The 24089-nt window shown below is 44.8% G+C and overlaps 1 protein-coding gene and 1 long non-coding RNA gene across 3 annotated transcripts in view; one reads left to right on the forward strand and one right to left on the reverse strand.

Annotated features, from left to right (window-relative positions):
* LOC120921049 overlaps positions 1 to 6244 on the forward strand; it is a 209468-nt gene extending 203224 nt beyond the window's left edge. For both annotated transcript variants that reach the window (XR_005744823.1, XR_005744824.1), the window contains exons 2-3: positions 221 to 325; positions 5839 to 6244. This is a non-coding gene — a long non-coding RNA (uncharacterized LOC120921049). The remainder of the gene's footprint in view (positions 1 to 220; positions 326 to 5838) is intronic.
* The window catches only part of TARS2 (threonyl-tRNA synthetase 2, mitochondrial), a 110658-nt gene that overhangs the window by 11663 nt on the left and 74906 nt on the right, over positions 1 to 24089 (reverse strand). Inside the window, exons 13-16 of the mRNA XM_040333660.1 lie at positions 21789 to 21926; positions 20517 to 20594; positions 13779 to 13879; positions 2654 to 2758 (exon numbers count right to left, since the gene is read on the reverse strand). Of these exons, the coding sequence (XP_040189594.1) occupies positions 2654 to 2758; positions 13779 to 13879; positions 20517 to 20594; positions 21789 to 21926 (422 nt within the window). The remainder of the gene's footprint in view (positions 1 to 2653; positions 2759 to 13778; positions 13880 to 20516; positions 20595 to 21788; positions 21927 to 24089) is intronic.

The raw sequence follows: 24089 nt of genomic DNA on the forward strand, positions 1-24089 counted from the left end.
GCTGGGGAGGCTGCTACACACAAGTTTTTTTTTTATCTTAATGGATAGAATGCATTAGGATAAAAAACCTTCTGCCTTTAAAACTCCTTTAATCCTATTTCACAGCTTTGCCAGACAGAAGACACCACCATTTCATATTTGAGTTTCCTGTGTCATCTGCTAGCATGGGCAATCATCCACTAGTGTGATAACGGTATTCCTTTTTTTCTTATGACTACAGGCAATAATGTGACCCAGGAATGAATAAAAATGAAATAGTAGCCTGGCTGTACAATGGTTGGCGTGCTGGATTTTTCTCTACATTTGGCTGTACAATGTGACCAAGGTATGTGAATCACGACATTGTCTGATCATTTATCAAGTAAAACAACTCACTTATGTGGTTTTAACTGTAGTCATTTGCAAATAATGGCTGCAGTTTTCTGTTGTCCTGGTACATTTCACCTGAAATATGAATTTCTGGCTTTTAGATTCTTGCTGGTGGTGCTAAACGCTGTACAAACCAATGGCCGGTGCAACCGCAGTTCACATGTAACCACTCATCTGTGTGAATAAAGCCTTTGGCCAACCTTGGAAATAGAGCGTGTACACCGGATTGGCATGTCTGCAGAATTCTGGCCGCACACAAACTGGCCTAGTTCGTACCTGGCCATACACAGAGGTCAGAGGCACCATTTAGCCGCTTCTGAATGTGGCAAACCATGCATCCCCGGCCACCCTTGTGGATGTGGACTTATGTGCACACATCAGAGGCTTAGTGTATGGTTTAAATGGATTCAGCTGCTGTCTCCCTGGGTGTGTCCACCACAACAGATTTGGATTTTGTGTGGAATCAGTTTAAAGTAGAGGTGCACCGAAATGGAAATTTCAGAACCGAAACGAAACCGAAATAAAAAAAAAATGTCAGGCCGAAACCGAAAATGACTATTTTTTTTTCTTTTTTAATAATTGTATGTTAGAACACCACCCCCACCTCCTGCCCCCACCACCCCCTGCCACCATCACCTCCTGCCAGATCTTGCCGCCATCACCTCCTGCCACAATCGGCTCTTGCCACTATCACCTCCTGCCCCACCAGCTCCTGCCAGCATTACCTCACCCACCTCCTGCCACTGTGCCACCATTACCTTCTTCCACCATCACCTCATGCCCACATCACCTACTGCCACCACCAGCTTCTTTATTAACTTAAAGCTGGGCTGGGCTCTGTGCTGTGCTGGACTGGACTTTCACTGCTCCATCCTCTGCCTATCGCGAGTGCACTGCACGAGCCAACGAGTGTCCCTCCTGACTCGATCGGCTATTCAAAAATGGCGCCGGATGGCGCCATTACGTATCTGCTTATGCGCCGCCTGGCAGAGCGGATACAAGCTTTCCCGAGCCTGGCCGGCTTCGGGCTCGGGAAAGCTCGTATCCGCTCGGCCGTGCTGCGCATAAGCAGATACGTAATGGCGCCATCCGGCGCCATTTTTGAATTAGCCGATCGAGTCAGGAGGACCCAAGAGGCAGTGATACTGGTTGGCTCGTGCAGAGGACGGAGCTGTGACAGCCCAGCGACCATTTTTTTTACGGGCACCCGATGCCCATATCGGCAATTTTAAAGCTGTTTCGGCATGTCGCCAAAACAGCTGTTTTCGGCCGATGTATCGGCACCGATATATCGGTGCATCCCTAGTTTAAAGTGCTAGTATACCCCCCCCCTATCGTTTTTAGCCAAAGAAGCTGCCATCTTTGCCTCTGTTTAATCTACAACTCCCATGATGCTGCACATGTGATCCAGTTTTGACAACAGCCATTGGCTGGTTTGACAGTTTGGTTGCGAGCACATCCAATGGGAGTGTTACATTTCCGCCACGTGTCGGAAACGAAACCGTTTTATGGATGGGTTTACCTCCGCTTTACAAAAAGATGTGCAGCACCTCCCCTTAAGCTGCCCATGGATCAGTGATGGCGAACCTTGGCACTCCAGATGTTTTGCAACTACATTTCCCATGATGCTCAACTACTTTCCAGAGTGCATGAGCATCATGGGAAATGTAGTTCCAAAACATCTGGGGTGCCAAGGTTCGCCATCACTGCCATAGATAGTTCAAATCTCGTTTGTCAACGGCTGAACTGACAGATTCGAACCATCTATGGGCAGGCTTATTGTACCCATAGGTACAACCCAGCATGTCGGATTTTTATATTTGATTATTGACAGTGGTACCTATTCCCCTGGAGAACACAATAGGTCTGAGGGAGCGATTTCCCAATCAACTATGACTATGTTGATGGGGGGCTAGCAATTTTCTGTCCTGCAATTGGTAGTTGCAGGAAGGAAAATTGCATGGTCTATGGCAGACCTTGGCACCCCAGATGTTTTGAAACTACATTTCCCATGATGCTCATGCACTCTGCAGTGTAGTTGAGTATCATGGGAAATGTAGTGCCAAGGTTCACCATCACTGGTCTATGGCCAGCCTTATACATTGTGATATCTCTCTGCTCCAATAACCTTCCAGATGTGTTATGTGGAGCTCACAGACAAAAGATTGGGATTATCTGCTGCCAGTGACATATTTTGATGGCGTGAAAAAAACTGCTATCAGTAGCTGCCCAGCTGGTGGAAATTACTCATTTATGAGTTGATGTACAGTCGCAGTTCTCTTACCACTTCCCGGCGTAATTCTCTGCCAGAATAGCCAACATCCTCTCCACAGAGCCAAGTATAGCACGATGGATCATGACTGGTCTCTCTGCTGTGCCGTCCTCTTTCCTGTACCAGAAAACAGAAGGGGGCCCAGCTTAGCACATCTGATTTCACAACCACTGTTGTTATCCTAGGTTACCGATCAGTCATAATACTAAAACCTTCCAGTGAAAGCCATGCGTTTTCATCACACATTCTGCAATCATGAGTTGTGCAATCGTGTCTCATGCCAACCACAGTTATTTTCTACACAAGCCTTAACCGATATTAAACACATAGATACAATGTTATTGCCCGCTTAGGAATGTAAAACACATATGTCGAAGTAAAAAAATGCATAAAAAACAAAAAAATGGTACAACCACACCTATACTTTACATCTTTGTACATGCTTTGGAAAGTCACACCTTTGTGGAAGAATCCAAATTGGTGCATCAAGGAAAAACAAAGATTACATGTCAAGGCCCTTGGTCGTTTGAAATGGAAGAATGTGATGATTAGCCAGCCTAATCCCAGAGTTGTTTGCCCATGTGACTGAACCAATCCAAAGGCCAGCATTTATTTTATCTTCACTATCTATATAGTGACAGCATAATACTTTACAAAGTACATAGATCAGTGGCGGCTGGTGCTCAAAATGTTTGGGGGGGTGCAAACAAACGAAAAAAAACATCAATTGCCGCCGCTGTGCCATCAATTGCAAGCGCTGTGCCATCAATTGCAACCGCTGTGCCATCAATTGCAGCGCCACTGTGCCATCAATTGCAGCGCCACTGTGCCATGCCAAACGCAGCGCCACTGTGCCATGCCAAACGCAGCCACTGTGCCATGCCAAACGCAGCCACTGTGCCATGCCAAACGCAGCCACTGTGCCCATCAATTGTCGCCACTGTGCCATGCCAAACGCAGCCACTGTGCCCATCAATTGCCACCAGTTTGCCCTGTAAAATACCGCCAGATTGCACCCCCCCCCCCCCCCCGGCACTTTACTTTCTCGGTCAGCCATCCTCCCTCCACGATCCCTCGATGTCTTCTCCGGCCCACAAAGTCGCTTCAGCCAATCAGGTTACCGGTAACCAGATCCGGTGAACCCGATTGGCTGAGATGCGTGTCAGTGTTAACCAGGGGGTTTGGTCACACTATATGGTCATATAGTGCTAAGCCCACTTACTGCGACAAAGTACCCCAAATTAGTGGGTCCTACCCTAGTAATAGAATGAAAGAACCTCATGTCTCAACCTTGGGAGATAAACTCCTCTATATGGGAGAACTGAAAGGGATTTTTCCTATACACTGATGGCCACTAATGTGAGGTAATGAAGAGGGGGAGGGGTGCTCCAGACCAAGAGACCTGGTCAGGGTCTATACAAAAACATACTTGGGGGAACATCCTAAAAATGCTATACATCCAAGATGGTGCTGCTATAAGACCGGGGTACTTTATCGCAGTAAGTGGGCTTCGCACTATATGACCATATAGTGTGACCAAACCCCCGTATTTTTGAATATGTTCAGGTGTTTTTAATTAGCCTTGCAGGATAAATGTCATTTTTGCATGTGTGCGCTATAATCTGGTTTGTAGTGTTAACAAGGGGTTGTGCGTTCCCTGGTTAACTATTTGGAAGCCAATTACAGCCCACAGGCCGCTGGCTCTGATAGACACTTCCACACAGCCAACCAGCTGCCGTTATTCAGATGGGCGCCGCTCACCAGGGGGCCGGCCATCTGAATAGTGGGCGGCAGTGGCGCCAATACATAGATTCATGCATTGCATGAATCTATGTATTGTTTTCAGTGGCGGTGCAGGAGCGAGAGGGGGCGGCGCTCCTGCGCCCCATAATGGACGCACCGCCACTGACATAGATTCATTCTATGCATCAGCCCCTATCCCCTGGGGGAGCTCACAGCCTCATGTCCTACCCTACCCATGCTAACATTATGCTTTCAGGATTGCAATGGGTGCCCAAAGTGTTATTCCTACCCAGGACTGAGAACTGCAATACAAGTGTGCCAGAACAAGCCAGTGTAACTTTTTGCCTTCTTTTAGCCCAGGTTCACACTGACTGTGGGAATGAAATTGTGTGGGTTCAGCTAAACTCTCACAATGTCAGTCCCGACTTCAGGGGCGATTTCAGAGACATCTGTGCAGGTATCAATATATAAAAAATAAAAAACGCAACCCCAAATCGTCAAAAGTAGTACAGAAATTACTTTTGGGAATTGGCGTGGTGCCGCAAATGCGGTGTTGCACCGATTAGGATGGTGCATTTGCCACTGATTTGGCATGCAATCTGACATGTCAAATCGCATCAATGTGAACCAGGGCTTAGATCTGGAAGACTACAAGTGCCATCCGCCAACGTGGTAGGGAGATGCAGAAATCTCAATGAAGCGTAGTGCCATCACCTCTACCCCCAAGACCTGGGGGTAGAGGCAGGGTTGTATTTAGGTTTTGTGCTGCCCTAGGCCTGACTAAACTTGTGCACCCCCTAATTTAAATATGACCCACCCCTTCCTGTCAAGGCCACACCCCTTGCGGTTTAAGACCCACCCTGAAATTTTCAAGTGGGGACACTAGTTCTGATGGCGGGGGTGGATTCCCTTAATTTGCATAGATTTCCTCTCACTTCCTGTTTGGCTATGGGACAGGAAGTGAAGGGAAATCTCTGCAATGGGACAGGGATGGTAAAAAATTAGTTGCAGAATGCCAACCGTCCACATACTGGAAGCAGTGCGGCCGATTTATGGGGGTGCTAAACTAATTTGCCTAACAGTGTAGGGCAAGCCGGCGGGGACACTGTCCGTGCTGCCCCCCTGCAAAGTGCTGGCCTGGGCCTTGTTGGCCTAGGCCAGGATACAGCATTGGGTAGAGGAAGAGTCTGCAGAGAAGCCTGTGCATTGCACTTGTGATGCACTGATTGCTATTGCAATGCTCTGCAGACTCCAATGCAAAATAATAAATGTACTCTTTTTTTTACAATATGGGTGCAGCTATCAATTTTGGCAAAAGGTGGCATATATATGTCTTTATGACATTGTGCAAATTCTATCAGACGGGAAATTTAATCCTCTGTCATATATTTAAAAATCAATTAAAAATAATATTAGTACTGACGTTTTTTATTTTGTTTTTTGAATTCCTTCAGGTTTTACCCATTTACTTGATGTAGCACAGATGAAGATGGTACGTGGGTGTGTCGATTTCATGGATACCAGACCAGCAATGTATCCAGATCCTACAAGATTATCTTTTCTATACAGACATCCACTTAGTAATATGAATACCATCAATCAACCAATTGCAAAATTGGCCTGGATTCTGGTTTCTGCACTTTATTGTACCAGGCTGAGTGTTGAAGACACAGAATAGCCAATATAGAATAATGCAACATAAAGTCTTCTAGCTTTACCTTCTCTTGTAAACATGATCAGAGGGCATTAAAGATCCAGGAATAATGGGTGAAGCCCAATACCTCTGCAATTATTTAGATTTCTTCTTTACCAATGTACATTTATATTTAATAAAAAAGAACCCGTCAGTATTAAAATAGAGGAGTGGACCTTGTTTTTGCAGATTTATTTCTTCAGGGACCGTCATCCTTAACCACTTCCCGACCGCCGCATGTATATGTATATGTATGTTGGCAGAATGGCACATCAACGTACCTGTACGTGCCTGCCTAGACGCGAGTCCGATCGGGACCCCCCCCCCCCCCCGCGCTACATGCGGCGGTCGGATTCCCGCGGGGAGCGATCCGGGACGACGGCGCGGCCATTAGTTTCTAGTCGCTCCGTCGCGATCGCTCCCCGGAGCTGAAGAACAGGGAGAGCCGTGTGTAAACACGGCTTCCACGTGCTTCACTATGGCGGCGTATCAATCGAGTGATCCCTTTTATAGGGAGACTCGATCGATAACGTCAGACCTACAGCCACACCCCCCTACAGTTGTAAATACACACTAGGTGAACACTAAATCCTACAGCGCCCCCTGTGGTTAACTCCCAAACTGCAACTGTCATTTTCACAATAAACAATGCAATTTAAATGCATTTTTTGCTGTGAAAATGACAATGGTCCCAAAAATGTGTCAAAATTGTCCGAAGTGTCCGCCATTAGTAGTAAAAAAAAAATAATTAATAAAAATGCAATAAAACTATGCCCTATTTTGTAAACGCTATACATTTTGCGCAAACCAATCGATAAACGCTTATTGCGATTTTTTTTACCAAAAATAGGTAGAAGAATACAGATCGGCCTAAACTGAGAAAAAAAAAATGTATATATGTTTTTGGGGGATATTTATTATAGCAAAAAGTAAAAAATATTGCATTTTTTTCAAAATTGTCGCTCTATTTTTGTTTATAGCGCAAAAAATAAAAACCGCAGAGGTGATCAAATACCACCAAAAGAAAGCTCTATTTGTGGGGAAAAAAGGACGCCAATTTTGTTTGGGAGCCACGTCGCACGACCGCGCAATTGTCTGTTAAAGCGACGCAGTGCCGAATTGTAAAAACCCCTTGGGTCATGTAGCAGCATATTGGTCCGGTCCTTAAGTGGTTAAGCTACATGGTAAACCCCTTAACGGGGAAAAAAAAACACATGCCGATCGGAGGAGAGGAACGAGGGCCGGTGCGGGTTCCTCGATCTCAGGTAAGTAATTGATAATGAGCTAGTATGCTAGTCATACTAGCTCATTATGTCTTTGCCTTGCAGGGTTTTTTTTTTTTTTTTTGGTTGGGTATAGAACCGCTTTAAAGTCCACCTGCTGTGGTGACATGCAGGGCTTGTGGTTTCTTCAGTCATAGGATTCCTGTACAAAACGCGGAAGCAGGTATGGGGAGAAAAACCCTCTCTGCTGTCATACTTGGGGTGGGTGTTTAAAGTCAGAACATGTTAGACCCTTAAATACAGGTGTAACACGTTCTAATGTGAACTTAGGCTTTTCTATGACCCCCTTACTTACTATGGTTTCCCCACACCCAAGGCCTAAAGCTTAGTACACACGGGTTGAATGTCGTGCAGCAGCAGTTGGTCCATTTAAAACCATCGGACTTCCAGCCCGTGTGTATGGCAGCTGGTCCAATAAAAACATCTGACGAAATATAACCGTACACATGACCGTTTTTCATGATGTAAAAAATGTTTTTTTTTTTTTTTAAATGTCATTAACAACTTCCCGCCTGGTCAATTGACGTCCGGGAAGTGGTTGTGAAATCCTGACTGGACGTCTATTGACATCCTGCAGGATTTCATGCCGGGGCTCAATAGAGCACAGATTGATATAAAAAAAAAAAAGGGCACTGACTGGCAACATAGGCACTGACTAATGAGTGCCATCAGTGGCGCCAAAGAGTGGCGCCAAAGAGTGCCATCAGTGCCGCCAAAGAGTGCCATCAGTGGCGCCAAAGAGTGCCATCAGTGGCGCCAAAGAGTGCCATCAGTGGCGCCAAAGAGTGCCATCAGTGGCGCCAAAGAGTGCCATCAGTGGCGCCAAAGAGTGCCATCAGTCCTGCCAAAGAGTGCCATCAGTGCCGCCAAAGAGTGCCATCAGTGCCGCCAAAGAGTGCCATCAGTGCCCATGATTGAAGAAAACGTACTTATTTACAAAAAAAATTAACAGAAAAAAAATAAAAACGTAATTTTTTCAAAAATTTCAGTCTTTTTTTAGTTGTTGCGCAAAAAATAAAAAATCGCAGAGGCGATCAAATACCACCAAAAGAAAGCTCTATTTGTGGGAACAAAATGCTAAAACTTTAATTTGGGTACAGTGTTGTATGACCACGCAATTGTCATTCAAAGTGCGACAGTGCTGAACGCTGAAAATTGGCCTTGGCGGGAAGGTGCGTAAGTGCCTGGTATGGAAGTGGTTAAAAACGATTGTGTGTAGGCTCCAGAGGATTTTTTATGACGTGAAAAACGGTCGTGTGTGGGCTTTAACAGCGTGAAAAAAACGCGCATGCTCAAAAGCAAGTTATGAGACGGGAGCGCTCGTTCTGGTAAAACTACCTTTCGTAACGGAGATAGCACATTCATCACGCTGTAACAGACTGAAAAGCGCAAACTTTTACTGACACAAAATCAGAAAAAGCAGCCCAAAGGGGGGCGCCATCTGAATGGAACTTCCCCTTTATGGTGCCGTCGTACGTCTTGTACGTCACCGCGCTTTGCTTTCTCACGATCGTGTGTAGGCAAGGCAGGCTTGACAAGAATCAGGTTGGGGAAAAAAAGCCCCATACACACACTATCAGTTGTCCTCTTCAGGTTTACCAAAACCATCTAATATGAGGCCAAACCTCAACCACTTCCATACCAGGCACTTACACACCTTCCTGCCCAAGCCAATTTGCAGCTTTCAGCGCTGTCGCACTTTGAATGACAATTGCGCGGTCATACAACACTGTACCCAAATGACATTTTTATCATTTTGTTCCCACAAATAGAGCTTTCTTTTGGTGGTATTTGATCACCTCTGCGGTTTTTATTTTTTGCACAAATACTAAAAAAAGACTGACATTTTTTAAAAAAATTTAGTTTTTATTTTTTTTCTGTTAATTTTTTTGTAAATAAGTTTTCTTCTTAAATTATGGGCACTGATGGGCACCGATGAGGCGGCACCGATAGGTGGCGCCGGTATGCTGCACTGATGGGCACTCTTTGGCGGTACTTATGGGTGGCACAGATGGGCACTGGGCATCATTTCAGTCAGTGCCCATGTTGCCAGTCAGTGCCTATTTGTGAGCACTGATTGGCATCAATTGTGTTCAATTTTTTTTTCCCATTTTTGCTCTATTGAGCACCAGGGGGGCACTCCCTGGTGGTCCAGTGTTGGCATCCGAGGGGGGACTGCGCTGATAAACAATCAGCGCGAACCCCCCCCTGTCAGGAGAGCTGTTGATCGGCTCTCCTCTACTCACGTCTGTCAGACGCGAGTGAGGAAGAGCCGATCAACGGCTCTTTCTGTTTACATCGTGATCAGCCGTGATTGGACACGGCTGATCACATGGTAAAGAGCCACCGCCGGAGGCTCTTTACCGAGATCGGAGATGCAGGGTGTCAGACTGACACCCCGCATCACCGATCGCCCCCACGGGAGCGCGCCGGCATGTAATCCTGCAGGACGTCAAGTCAGGATTTCACAACCACTTCCCGGACGTCAATTGACTATTGACCGGGCGGGAAGTGGTTAAGAGTTTCAATTTGAATGCAATCAGGCCGGCCCTTGCACTACACTGGAAAACTGATTGTGTGTATGGGGCTTAAACAACTAAAACTTTTTTAAATGTTCCTTTGAACAGTTTTAGTAACAGAGCTTCACAGATATTCTGGTAAAGACATAGAAATGTGACTTTATATGCGTCTATACAGAATAAGGATTACATCAATGATGACACAGATTAAAGCAGTATTAAACCCAAAAGCAAACACTTAAAAAAGGATAAGTTGACCATTTGGAAGACGTTACATGTTCCTCCCGTATTTAGGGTGGAGCGTAGAACATGTTCAAGCAGCTGCAGCCTTCCCCAGTGACAGTGGGCAGCCATCTTTTCACAATGCAGTTTGTCACGCCCGGCCACAGCATTTATTCACAGTCCTCTGTGAATGGCAAACTACAAGTTCCGAGAGCTTTTGCAGCTGTCGGCTTGCAATTTCAATGAACCACCATGGTGCCGTTGAGAACTCTGGTAGTTGATTGTCTTCCTGTCAGTGCACGAGGTCCAAGCAGACAGATACACTTGAGAAGCCCGCAGGAGTCCTGCATGGCATCTGCGATCTGCTGAGCGTGGGTGCAAGGCTTTCCAGGCTCCAAGTAAAAAAAAAAAAAATGAAATTACAGGTGGTGTGATACAGGCCGGGCAAAAAAGCCCCCAAAAAACCGATGCAGCCACTACATCTAAGCGACTGCTCATAAATAAGTGTGTTTCTAAAATATAGGTACCCACATCCTAAGTATAATGAAGAAAAGCAGTGGGAGGGGTCCATCATAGGACATTACAACTTTTTTTTTAAACGCAATACATTTTATTTATATACATATTGGCCCAGATTCACAAAGCACTTACGCCAACGTATAACAAGTTACGCGGACGTAAGTGCAAATGTGCGCCGTTGTATCTGTGCGCCAGACGCACAAACAGATATGCGCCTAAAAACAGACTACACCCTGCCGACGTATCTTGCTTACGCCGGCGTAGGGTGGGCGCACATTTAGGCTGGGAGCATGGTGCCGCTCCCATTGATTAGCCATTCAAACATGCAAATGAGGTAAAATACGGCGATTCACGAACCTGCGTGTGCCCGGCGCATGCTTTGTGAGATGCGCGCAAGTTGTACGTCCGGCGTAAAGTTATTCCCCATAAAGGAGGTGCAACCCAGCAACAGACATGCTCAGGTCTGCACCAGGGAACACAAGTTGGCGTATTGTGCGTTGGACGTGTGTCTGGCTGGGCGTACGTTACGTTCACGGCGTACGCAGTGATCCGGCGTAGCTTAGGCAGTTGTGCCGGCGTGGTAGTGAGCAGGCGCCAGGGGGTGTGCGCATGCGCAGTTCGTGATACATACCTGTCCGGCACTCGGCCCATCATTTGCATGGGGTCACGCCCACTTCCACCTACGCCAGCGTACGCCTTCAAAACCCACGCCACGCTGGCGCAGCGTTGGGAGTACTGGCTTGCTGAATTCAATGCTTGCCTCTCTGCGCTACGTTGGCGTACGGTGGTTACTCTACGGCGGCGTAATGTGCGCCTTACTCTCTGTGAATCTGGGCCATAGTCAACAACACAATATTAAAAGGTCAAATAGACATACAGACTCACGGCCTATACCAGGGGTGTCCAACCTTTTGAAGAGCGAGGGCCACTTAAGCAAATTGGTAACCAGTCGTGGGCCACAACGAGCGGAGCGGGTGGATGTCTAGGTCTATTCTATGTCTGCTTTGCTTATGCAGAGCGGACACTGACGCAGCCCACGGTACTTTTTAGCGGATCGTATTGGAGGTAGAGAACAAGTGGGTTTATGTCTGCCACTACTTAACCACTTTAGCCCCGGGCCTGTTTTTCAGATTTGGTGTTTACGAGACAAAACCATTTTTTTTGCTAGAAAATTACTTAAAACCCCCAAACATTATATATTTTTTTTTTTTCTAACACCCTAGAGAATAAAATGGAAGTCATTGCAATACTTTTTGTCACACCGTATTTGCGCAGCGGTCTTACAAGCGCACTTTTTTTGGAAAAAATTCATTTTTTTAAATGAAAAAATAAGACAACAATAAATTTGGCCCAATTTTTTTATATATTGTGAAAGATAATGTTACGCCGAGTAAAATGATACCCAACATGTCACGCTTAAAAATTGCGCCCGCTCGTGGCATGGCGTCAAACTTTTACCCTTAAAAGGTAAAATTAATGCTCTCGCTCTTACGATCGCGGCGATACCTCACTTGTGTGGTTTGAATACCGTTTTCATATGCGGGCGCTACTCGCGTATACGTTCGCTTCTACGCGCGAGCTCGTCGGGACGGGGCGCTTTAAAAAATTTTTTTTTTGCTTTTCGCATTTATTTTTATTTATTTTAGAATTTTTAACACTGAAAAAAAAAAAAAATTATCACTTTTATTCCTATTACAAGGAATGTAAACATCCCTTGTAATAGAAAAAAGCATGACAGGTCCTCTTAAATATGAGATCTGGGGTCCTCAGATCTCATATTTAGGCTTAAATGCAAAAAAAAAAAAAATTTGGAAATGTCATTTTTTCAAATGACAAAAAAAAAAAATGTTTCTTTAAGAGGCTGGGCGGGACTGACGTTTTGACGTCACTTCCGCCCAGCGGAGCTATGGGGACGGGCGAAGGAGATTTTTCCTTCAGTCTCGTCCCCGCTCAGCTGCCGGATGGTCGCGATCTCCTCCGCCGCTACCGACGGCTACGATAAGCGGCGGAGGGCGCGGGAGAGCGGCGGGAGGGGGCCCTCTCCCGCCACCGATAACAGCGATCTCGCGGCGAATCCGCCGCGGAGACCGCCATTATCGTTAACACGGCCGCCCACAGAAGAGATGAATATCTCGATTGTGGCAGCAGCTGCTGCCGTTACCGAGATATTCATCTCTAAAGTGAGGACGTATAACGACGGTGGGCGGTCGGCAAGTAGTTAAAAGGTGAATGGAAGGTCCAATTGGTCGGACTGACCGTGTGAAAGGGGCCAAAGGCTGCTTTTACACTGATGCACTGTGGTTAACCCGCACCACGGGTGCAACGCAGTGTACCTTTGGCTTTCCTGCACTTTGCAATAGACTTCTATTATATTCTGCAGGTTTGGTGCACTTTCAGAAAGCTCACCAAACTCGCAGTTATTAACAGAAGTGTATGGCTCAGTGCAGGTAAACCGCAGGTAAAACTTCTCTGCACCTGCGGATCAGTTTGAAAGCAGCCCAGTAACCACTGCAGAACAGATATGCCCATTTATACACTGTGATTTTAGAAATAAACTGACCTTTAATAACAGTATTCTATTCCATCCCAGAGCAGGAGGTCGCGGGCCACATCTGAGGGCGCCGCGGGAGATATGTGGCCCCCGGGCCACTGGTTGGGCACCCCTGGTCTACACCTTCACTGGAGTAATCTCCCAGGTAGAAGTGACCCCTATGCTGGGGGAGTAGTAACCATCAAGAGGGACAAACTGTACTTTGTATGTCTATTTGACTATATGTATATAAATAACATTTATTATGTTTATTTATTTATTTAAAACACCTTTGTAATGTCCTATGACGGCACCGATGAAATCCTGCTGCCCCACCCCTCCCCATTGCTTTTCTTCCCATCTGATGATTGGTAAGCCGCAATAGAATACATTTTTTGTTTTTGGTTTAATACCGCTTTACCTACTACTTTATCGCTACTTCTCACAAGCGTAGTGCCAAATATATCTTTCCATGCCAACCTGTGGGAAGAGCCTCGGGCACTTGGCATCAGTTACTGAGCACAGATGAAGCAACAGAAACTATAATAGTTTCCTCACGTCAAACCAAGCATGTAATTTCCTGTCAGCGGGACACAGATTTCAGTCATTTGCTAGATAGAGAACATACCTTGTGTATGTGAGGTTGAAGCGGATGGGGAGCTGAAAGTCAAGTTGAATGGTGGCACACTGATGGTAGCGGCCCATGGCATCCTGAATCTGGATGTCAATCTGCAGGGGGAAAACAAAACTAGTTTGCCAATGGATCTTACACCATCCAAAATGTCCAGATTTGGAGGTTAGGGATAGCCAACATTATGAACGACCTAACCTGAGCTCAGGGCCGTCTTTACCGCAGGGCAAATGGGGCAGGTGCCCTGGGCCCTGTCACTGTTGGGGCCCCAAAGCAACCCCCTTTGAAAAAAAAAAAAAAAAACATTTTTTTTTTTTTTTTTAGGGGTCCGGAGGCCCCCAGGGCCCCAGATGGCAACCCCCCTTTTTTTTATTTTTTTTTAAATAAAAAAAAAATTATATATTTTTATTAAAGGGACAATTTTTTAATATATTTTTATTTTATTTTTTATTAAAGGGACAATTTTTTTTAGAGGTCTGGGGGTCCCCAGGGGCCCATAGTTCCCCAGGGCCCCGGATGACAACCCCCCTTTTTTTATAAAAAAATATCTTTTTATATATATATATATATATATATATATATATATATATATATATATATATATATATATATATATAAATGTTTATTATTATTATTATAGGACCCAGATGTCCCCAGGGCCCCGGATGGCAACCCCCCTTTTTTTTTATAAAAAACATTTTTTTTATATATTTTATTTCTTTTTTTTCTTTTATATATATATATATATATATATATATATATATATATATATATATATATATATATATATTTTATTATTAAAGGGCTCAGAGGTCCCCATGTGGCAAACACCCTTTATCTTTTTTATAAATGTTTATTTTTTTATTTTTGTTTATATATTTTTTTTATTTATTTTTTATTTAAGGGCCCAGAGGTCCCCATGGCCCTGATGGCAACCCACCCCTTTTTTTTTTATAAATGTTTCTTTATATATATTTTTTATTAAAGGGCCCAGAGGTCCCGGATGGCAACCCCCTTTTTTTTGTAATTTATTTTTATTAAAAAAAAAATATTAAAGGGCCCAGAGGTCCCCAGGGCCCCAGATGGCAACCCCCTTTTTAAAATATATTTTTTATATATATATTTTTATTTATTTTTTTCTTTTTATTAAAGGGCCCAGAGGTCCCCAGGGCCCCGGATGGCTACACCACTTTTTTATATATATTTTTCTTTATTTCTTTCTTTATTTCTTTTTTTGTAAAGGGCCCCCCGCTTCTAAATTTGCGGCAGCCCCCCCCTGCTTCTCAATTTCAGGCGGCAGCACCCCCCATCCCGGTTCTCTGCTCCAGGGGGCCCATGCCTGAAGCTGTGTAAGTGGCCCCATAATTCCTGATGGCGGCCCTGCCTCCCGTTAAGCCCCTGTGCTGCCCACAAATCAGGCTGAAAATCATCAGCGGCACGCAGCCAGTGACAGTACTGCTTCCCTTCCCAGTGTTTTAAAATGTACAGCACTGGCTTCCCTTTAGACGCACACTTCTCCCTTCCTGCCACTGGGTGCTGCTTGCATATAAAAGTGAATTAGAATGTGATTTTATAACATCCCCAGTTTGCTCTTCCTGAGGCTGACTTCTTCATGTCCTGCTCCTCAAGGTATGTCACTGTTTGCTAATCTATATTGTAAATTGAAGTTTTCTGTAGAGTGTGCCCAAAGTCTTTATAATATTTGATGATTCACTGCAGGTCTGGTCAGTGTTTTAAAAAGTTCTTCTATTTTACACATGGCATGGCATGGGGTCACAGCACCGTCTGTCCATTCTGCTTTAGCACCATGGGACCCCATGCCATGCCATGTGTAAAATAGAGGAACTCTTTAAATCACAGACCAGACCTGCAGTCCAGGCTGAGTAAAGCCTCAGAGTACATGACATTACTGTCTGTATTTAACTGCTTGATGGGCTTATTTTGGGCCTGGCTGGTTCACATGTATGTGTTTTGGCGGCCCACATTTGCGCAGGCACAGCAGCCCATTCATTTGAATGGGCCGCCATGCCTGCGTTTCCTGCAAAGAAAAGCGCATGCCTCATGTAATAGGCTGCGCACACGGCACGCCTATGCCCATCAAGCACTGAAATACAGCACTGTCTGTCCATTCTGCTGTCTGCTGTGACTTATCTGCAGTTCCCGCACTGTCAAACTTGCTGCATTTTTAGATGTTTAGGTCACGCTTTTAAAAACACAGTGCGTTTGTGTGTGCAAGAACTGCAGGTAAGTAGCATGGTGCAAAAGCAGAATGGATTTCAAGGCAACTGTATTTTTAAAATGCTGAATGCACCTTTTTTCTGCAGGAAACAAAGGCATGGCAGCCCATTCAAATCAATGGGCTGCTGTACCTGCACAAATGAGGACCGCCAAAACATACATGTGAACCAGCCAGGCCCAAAATAAGCTGGAGGGGGGCCCAAAAAAAATGTTTGCCCTGGGCCCAAACCATATTAAAGACGGCCCTGCCTGAGCTGTCTAAGACCCCCTTTCACACTGGGGCGTTTTTCAGGCGCTATTGCATTAAAAAAATGCACCTGAAAGAAGCTGCATCTGCAATCCCAATGTGAAAGCCTTCAAACTAAAGCGCCTGAAAAACGCCCCAGTGTGAAAGGGGTCTTAGTGTCATACGTAGAACCAATCATAGCTTTAAACAAAATGACCACATTTGTACTACCATCTGTACTAGATGTTCCTCATCATGCATTTAGATACATTTTCTAATGAAAGCGACATTCCCCACCATCAGTCGAGAGTCCAGCAACCTAGGACCATAAATGGTGCACCCCCATCCATAATGGTCCTCTGTCCAGGGCTACAACATGCCAAAGAAATGCAAAAAAGGAGTCTGTAGCTAATGAAGGCAGCTGGAGATTATCCCTCATGTCCAGATTTCCATGTTAGCCATTTTTGCATTTCCCATCATTACCGTATTTATCGGGGTATTGCGCGCTCCGGCGCATAGCGCGCACCCCTAATGTGGACCCGCAATTCCTGTAAAAAAAACACATTTTAGTACTTACAGTTTTGGTGTCTTGCACGGCGGCCTCGTCAGGTCCGGCTTCCGTCTGCGGCTTCAGTGGTGTCCTCCCGGCTTCTCCCGGTCGAATCGCCGCTTCCCTGTGCTCAGTTTGAACGCCTCCGCCGATGTATACCGAGTGCAGTACACTCGGCTACATTCGGCCAGGCTCGGCTTCGCTCGTGCTCACGCTCTGTGACCTTTATGCGTGAGCACGAGCGAAGGCGAGCCTGGCCGAATGTAGCCGAGTGTACTGCACTCGGTATACATCGGCGCAGGCATTCAAACGGAACGTGGGTATCGGCGTATATCGCGCACCCACGATTTTCCCCTTATTTTAAAGGGGAAAAAAGTGCGCGGTATACGCCGATAAATACGGTACTTCCTGTCCTGATGACAGAGTAAATCTCCCCAGCAAAAAAAAACAGACAGGTGCCAAGTGTTCTAAACCAGGGGTCTCCAAACTTTATAAGAAAAGGGCCAGTTTACCACCCTTGGGGCTTTTGGGGGGGGGGTGGGCTGGACTGTGGCCAGTGGGAGTAGAAAATGCCCCATCATTTGTTTTAATGGGAGAAATAGTACACCATTGTTGGTATCAATGGGAGAAATAGTACCCCATTGTTGGTGTCAATGGGAGAAATGGTACCCCATCATTCGTATCAATGGGAGAAATAGTACTCCATTGTTGGTGTTGGTAGGGGAAATGGTGCTCCATGATTGATGTCAGTTGGTGAAATAGTGCCCCAAGGGCCAGATAAAGGCAAGCAAAGGGCCACATCTGGCCCCTGGGCCGCAGTTTGGAGACCACTGTTCTAAACCATCCACTTATAATCCACGCCTGCTCTACTATATCCAAATCTAAAAAAAAAAGGTTTGGACTACAGCTACATTTTAGTAAACACGGGATGTGCCCCTACCTTTGTTACCACATTGTCAAACAATTAAGGAACTTTTTAAAGTGTATAAAAGTTTTCCCTAACCTACAGATACTGGCTCAGTTTGAAAAAAATGACAAGTCCATCAAGTCCAACCTATGTGTGCGATTATATGTCAGTATACTGATGCAAAATAAAATTATAGGCAACAGCCATAACCTCAAAATCTCAATTGGCCCCACATGTTCTACCTTGTAGTTGAAAGTATCCTTCAAGCATGTGCCATCCCAAAATTTCAGTAATGGAATGCATAGGCACATTTCATTTGGCTGAAAGCCAATCATAGGTGGCAGAGACATTCCCCATCTGGCCGCCACATGTATGCAAGGGGCATGTATACGTGCAGCAGGGAATTCCTCCACTGCCTATGATTGGCTGTTGGCAGAGGAATCATTGTACTGATTTTTTCAGTTTTTGCTTTTGGCTGAACTTAGGCTTTTAGAAAGCTCCTATACCAGTGATGGTGAACCTTGGCACCCCAGAGGTTTTGGAACTACATATCCCATGATGCTCAACAACAATGCAGAGTGCATGAGTATCATGGGAAACGTAGTTCCAAAACATCTGGGGTGCCAAGGTTTGCCATCACTGTTCTTTACAGACAACATGATGGAATAGATCTTTACTGAGTCACAGTGCTGGTCCTCCTCTCAGCGGGAATATAAAAACAGCTTTCAGGCAGTAATACGTTCAGTAATATACTTTTTAAAGGAAAAACATTCATATTTTCCTTAATGTCTGACTTTAGTTTTAAGATCTAGGTCTCTTTCCACTGCAGGTAGAAAAGGAAAAAATAAACATTAAATGTAGAAGTCCAGCCTAACACTAAAATCGCTACGTATATAGACATCCATTATCTAATACTAACTGTAACTGGAAGGCCCGTGGGACCCAGAGGCTCTTAAAGGGTGTGGGGTACTCTTGTTTCAGCTTCACCAATGACTCTTGTGTCATCCTATGTCCACTGGGGGCATAGGATGACTGAGAACTGATATCTTGGATTACATAAGATGGGACAGTAATGATAATTCACAATATATTCAAGAATGTCTGCAAAGAACTAATTACAGGTTGTTGATTCTGAACCCAACAGGTCCATAGGAGAGTGACTGATTCAATGCGGAACATAGACTGTTAAGGTGGTAATTAAGTCTGCTACTGTCATGTAAACTAACCCTAGTCTGGCTTCTAAAGACCTTTTCATTGTGTGATGCTAGTTAACACTGGTCCAGATTCGGAGAGCAATTGCGTCTGCGTAACCATAGTTACGCAGCGCAATTGCTTACTTGCGCCGGCGTAACGACTTCTCCTGATTCAGAGAGCTCGTTACGCCGACTGCAGCCTAAGATATGCGTGGCATAAGGCTCTTATGTCCTCATATCTTAGGCTGCATTCTTACACAGGCCGCTAAGTGGCGTTCCGGTAGTGGTCAGCGTATAGTATGCAAATTGCATACTAACGCCGATTCACTACCCTACGCGAGCCCTGCGTACGCAGTTTACGTCGTTTGCGTACATCGTTTTTTTGCGTAAGGCTGCCCCTTCTATAGCAGGGGCAGCCAATGCTAAAGTATACCCGTCGTTCCCGCGTCGCGAAATTTTAAATTTACGTCGTTTGCGTAAGGGAATCGTGAATGGCGCTGGACGCCATTCACGTTCACTTTGAAGCAAATGACGTCCTTGCGACGTCATTTACCGCAATGCACGTCTGGAAAGTTTCCCGACGTAGCATGCGCACTACGCTCGGCGCGGGAACGCGCCTAATTTAAATGATCCACGCCACCTACGGGATCATTTAAATTGCGCACTCTTACGCCGGGCATTTTGCCGGAGTGCCCACGCAATTTACAGAGCTACTGCTCCGTGAATCGCGCGTAGCGCAGGAAATTTACGGAGGCGCAGCGGCAAAACGGTGCGCTGCGCCTCCGTAAAAAAAAGCGCAAGGCTACCTGAATCTGTATTGTGTGAAAGTTCTATTGATGAAATGTGTATTGTATAGCAGGTGAAAAGAGCTTATCTCAGAGTCACTTTGTTTGGGTAAAAGGATTAGTAAGTAACTGATGTAGATTATCTTGGTGCCAAAAAGTCTGACTAAAGATGTGTATTGGGCTCCTTGTGTCATGTTGTGGGTGGAGTTGATTCATTGTTCACTCTTGGTTTCTACTGTATAAAAGCCTGAGTTTACAATTAAAGTATCGATTCGTGTTGAACCAGAGAACAGAGCTGTGTGTCTCGTTTCTGGGGAATCTGTATGGGCCATGTTTCGTCTGCTGGATTGTGGAGTGCCGATAAGCTGTCGTGGGTTGGTGGAATGGAATATCGTAAACGGCGTTAACCCCTGACCATTACACTAACCTATCTAGCTCTGCAAAGAAATCAGTATACATACTTTTCCTGAAGCCGCTCCTCTCCAACGCTGAGCTGTCAGTGGCGGCTTCACTGTGGAGGACACAGCTGACAACGGATGCCCCATAGCAACTCTATGGGTGACGTCACTTTCTATTAATTTCACAGCTGTTGTTGGCTGTGTCCTTTGCAGATCTCCTGCTGCTGGAGGCCGACCGGAGCGGCTTCTAAAAAAGGTATGTACTGTATACTGACTTTTTCTCTACAGGGCTAGATTGGTTAGTGTTAGATCGTGACTGTCTGTAATTGCAGATATTTTAGTGTTAGGGTGGACTTGCACATTAACAGTTGTCTCAGTTTTCCGATGTGCCCCCTCCCTTTCTATGCCCGGTCCTCTCTGTGGAAGGAAAATTCTTACCTTTGGACCATAAAATGCTCCATCTCCTGGATTCAGCTCCCAAGGAAGACCAAAACTGTTTAGACTTTTCTCCAGCTCCTAAAATGAGTCCAGACTTTTAATATTAGTAAAAAAAAGTAATTAAGTTTAATCAATAAATCAGAAGCCGTTCTACTTTATACACAACACCATGCAAAACCTTTTTTTCCTGATTTTGAAAAAGTTAGGGAAAGGGTTCCATCCGTTGTTCTGTTAATTTTTTCCCCCCATTGGCTGAACTAGATGGACTTGTATCTTTTTTTTTTTTTTTATCCAACTCTACAACTCTGATGAGTTCTATTGTGGTCTGTGCTTCTTTTGGGGAAATTCTTAGGACTTAAAGGAGTTTGTTTCACCTTAATGCAATCTATGCATTAAGGTGAGAAAACATCTCATGCCCACCCCCCCCTGAGCCCCCGTTATACTTAGCTGACCCCTCGAAAGTCCCAAGATACTCTTTGCCACTCAGCCTGGCTGCTGATTGGCTAGAGCGAATGGATTGAGAGCAGCGCTTTCCCCGACTTGTTCATTCCCCAACTTGTTCATTCTCCGACTTAGTTGGGGTAGGCGGTACACTTTGGTGGGGGTGGGTCAGCCATGCCCTGTAACCTTTGACCTCTGGGAACCCGCCTTCTGACCTTTGGGGGAGGTCCCTGTTCCAATTCCTGAATCCTAGCCATATTCTTCAATGGGAAACCCTAACCCTTAACCCTGACCCTAACCCCTACCCCTGCCCCTGCCATTGGCTGTCTTAACACTGCACCAAACAAACAATACCTGTTTAATGTAGTAAACAGTGGCGGCCGCTCCATTAGAGGCGCCACCCCCTTAATTCATGCTCCTGGCTCCTAAACTACATGTAGTGTTCCAGACGCATGTATTCCAATGAGTTTTTTTTTTTTTTGAAGCACATGATTAGAGCCTGAGGCTCTAATTCAGGGATCCTCAAACTACGGCCCTCCAGCTGTTGCGGAACTACACATCCCATGAGGCATTGTAACACACTGACATTCACAGACATGACTAGGCATGATGGGAGTTGTAGTTCCTGAACAACTGGAGGGCCGTAGTTTGAAGACCCATGATCTAATTGGCTTCAACAAAGGGTGGGCCTGGGGCGCAGAGCACTGAACCTACCCAGTTGTGTGATAATAGTGAATATATATTGTTTGCAGCCCCCCAAAAATAGAAATGGAGCACCAGCCGCCACTGGTAGGGAATGTAAGGCTCATTTACATAGAGCAGAAGACTTACCATTTCAGCCCTCTGCCAGACCTCCAGTTCCCCCATGTACTGCTCAGGGCGTGTGGAGAGGAACAGTTTAAATGTAAACCCAAATACTGTGTACACTGCACGGAGGAAATCCAGACAGCCATTAATTTCACATTCCAGCTGCAAAATTAATAGAAAAAATAAAAGTGTTTAATTATATAGCCTGCAGCCCAAACCATCCTAAACCGGTTTTACCCACTTCCAGCCCAAGCCAATTCTGGCATTGCTCTCCTACATGTAAAAAAATAATAGTTTGTTTGCTAGAAAGTTATTCGAAACCTCCAACCATTATATATTTTCATTTTTATTTTTTTAGCAGAGACACCGGGGAAAAAAATTGCGATTGATGCGGTTTCATGTCACACGGTATTTGCGCAGGAATTTTTTAAATTTTACTTTTGGGAAAACCCAAAAAACACACTTTTATGATTGAAAAAATAAATAAATAATAAAAAAAAAACACTAAAAGTTAGTTATTTTGGAAAATGTGAAAGATGATATTATTCTGAGTACATAGATACCCAACACATTGCGCACACTCATGGAATGGCACCAAAATTGCGCTAGAATTATTGCGTTCGCTCTAACATCTGCGGTAAGGACCTCACATGTGTGGTTAGAATTCCATTTACATATGCGTTCACTTCTGCATGCTACCACGCGGACACTTGCATATCTTTTTTGTTTATTTTTATTATTTGTTCAATTTTTACACTTTCCCTTTACATCCTTGTAATAGGAATAACCGTGCTTAAAAAATAAAAGTGAAACATATTTTGTAATATTATTACATCACAGCAGGTCCTCTTTACAGTGAGATCTGGGGTCTAATAGGTAGATTCAGTAAGAGTTAGGCCGGCTTATCAGTAGATAAGCCGACCTAACTCAGAATCTACGCCGACTTATGTTTAAGTGTATTCTCAATCAGAGATACGCTTAAACATATCTAAGATACGACGGCTTGCGCCTTCCTATCTTAGGTTGCAATATTTCGGATGGCCGCTAGGTGGCGCTTCCATTGCGGTCGGCGTAGAATATGTAAATTAGATAGATACGCCGATTCACGAACGTACGCCTGGCCGCCGCAGTACATTTACGCCGTTTCCGTAAGCCATTATCAGGCCTAAAGTTATTCCATCTATTAGATGGAATAGCAATGTTAAAGTATGGCCGTCGTTCCCGCTTCGAGATTCAAAATTTTTACGTCGTTTGCGTAAGTCGTCCGCGAATAGCGATTTACGTTGTTTACGTCCACGTCAAAATCAATAGCCCCGTGCGGCGTACTTAGCCGCAATGCACACTGGGAAATGTAGGCGCCCGGCGCATGCGCAGTAAAAAAAAAAAACGTCAAAAACGTAAGGTCAAGCCTTATTAACATAAAACACACCCCCCTTACACACATTTAAATTTGGCGCCCTTACGCCCGCCCGCTTTAGGCTACGCTGCCGTAACATAGCAGGCAAGTACATTGTGAATCATGTACTTGCCTAGCTAACTTACGGCGGCGTAGCCTAAACACGCTAAGCTACGCCGCCGCAAGTTTAGGCATCTGTACGTGAATCCACCTATAAGTCCCCAAATATCTCCTCTAGACTGGATGGTGATGGTCAGTTTTCTAGAATGTTAAATATGTATTTGTATTTTTTCATTTTAGATTTTGATACTGTATAATTACCCTGAAGAAGAATGCTATACATTCGAAACGCGTCGGATCATCCGTCTTACGTGCCATCAGCCTTCTGATGATGGGCATTGTTTGACGGACAGTATCATTTTGCTATACAAAATCTCTTTTTATATGTTTTTTGTATTCATTATTGACATTGTTTCTATTATATTATCATATGTAATAAATTTATACTTTTGTATGAATTTTCTGAGTTTGTTTGTTGCCTTAAAAATCCCACACCTTTGAGTTTTTTTCAGTTTTTTGATTGATTTAGGGATGATGGCAACTACATGCTACCGTACATGAGTTAACTTTTTTCACAGCCTGAGATAAATAATTAAAAAAAAAAAAAGTTATCTTATGCTTTTCAGCAAAAAAAAACAAAAAACGCAGTGTTTACATCTGCCGGTGCCGGAAGTGATGTCATCACGATGCTTCCAGCCTCTGAAGGTCATAGAGATGGGTGGTCAACCCTATGGTAAACGGCTGCGACCGGCCAATAAACTCTCTGACTCCCTGATCACATGGGCGAGTCGGGAGAAGCATCAGAAGGGGGGGGGGGTTAAGAGATATATGGAGGGTAAAGCTGCTTTTACATTGCTCTGTTGCAAAAA

This window comes from Rana temporaria, chromosome 13 (genome assembly GCF_905171775.1).
Source record: "Rana temporaria chromosome 13, aRanTem1.1, whole genome shotgun sequence".
Classification (NCBI taxonomy): Eukaryota; Metazoa; Chordata; class Amphibia; order Anura; family Ranidae; genus Rana; species Rana temporaria.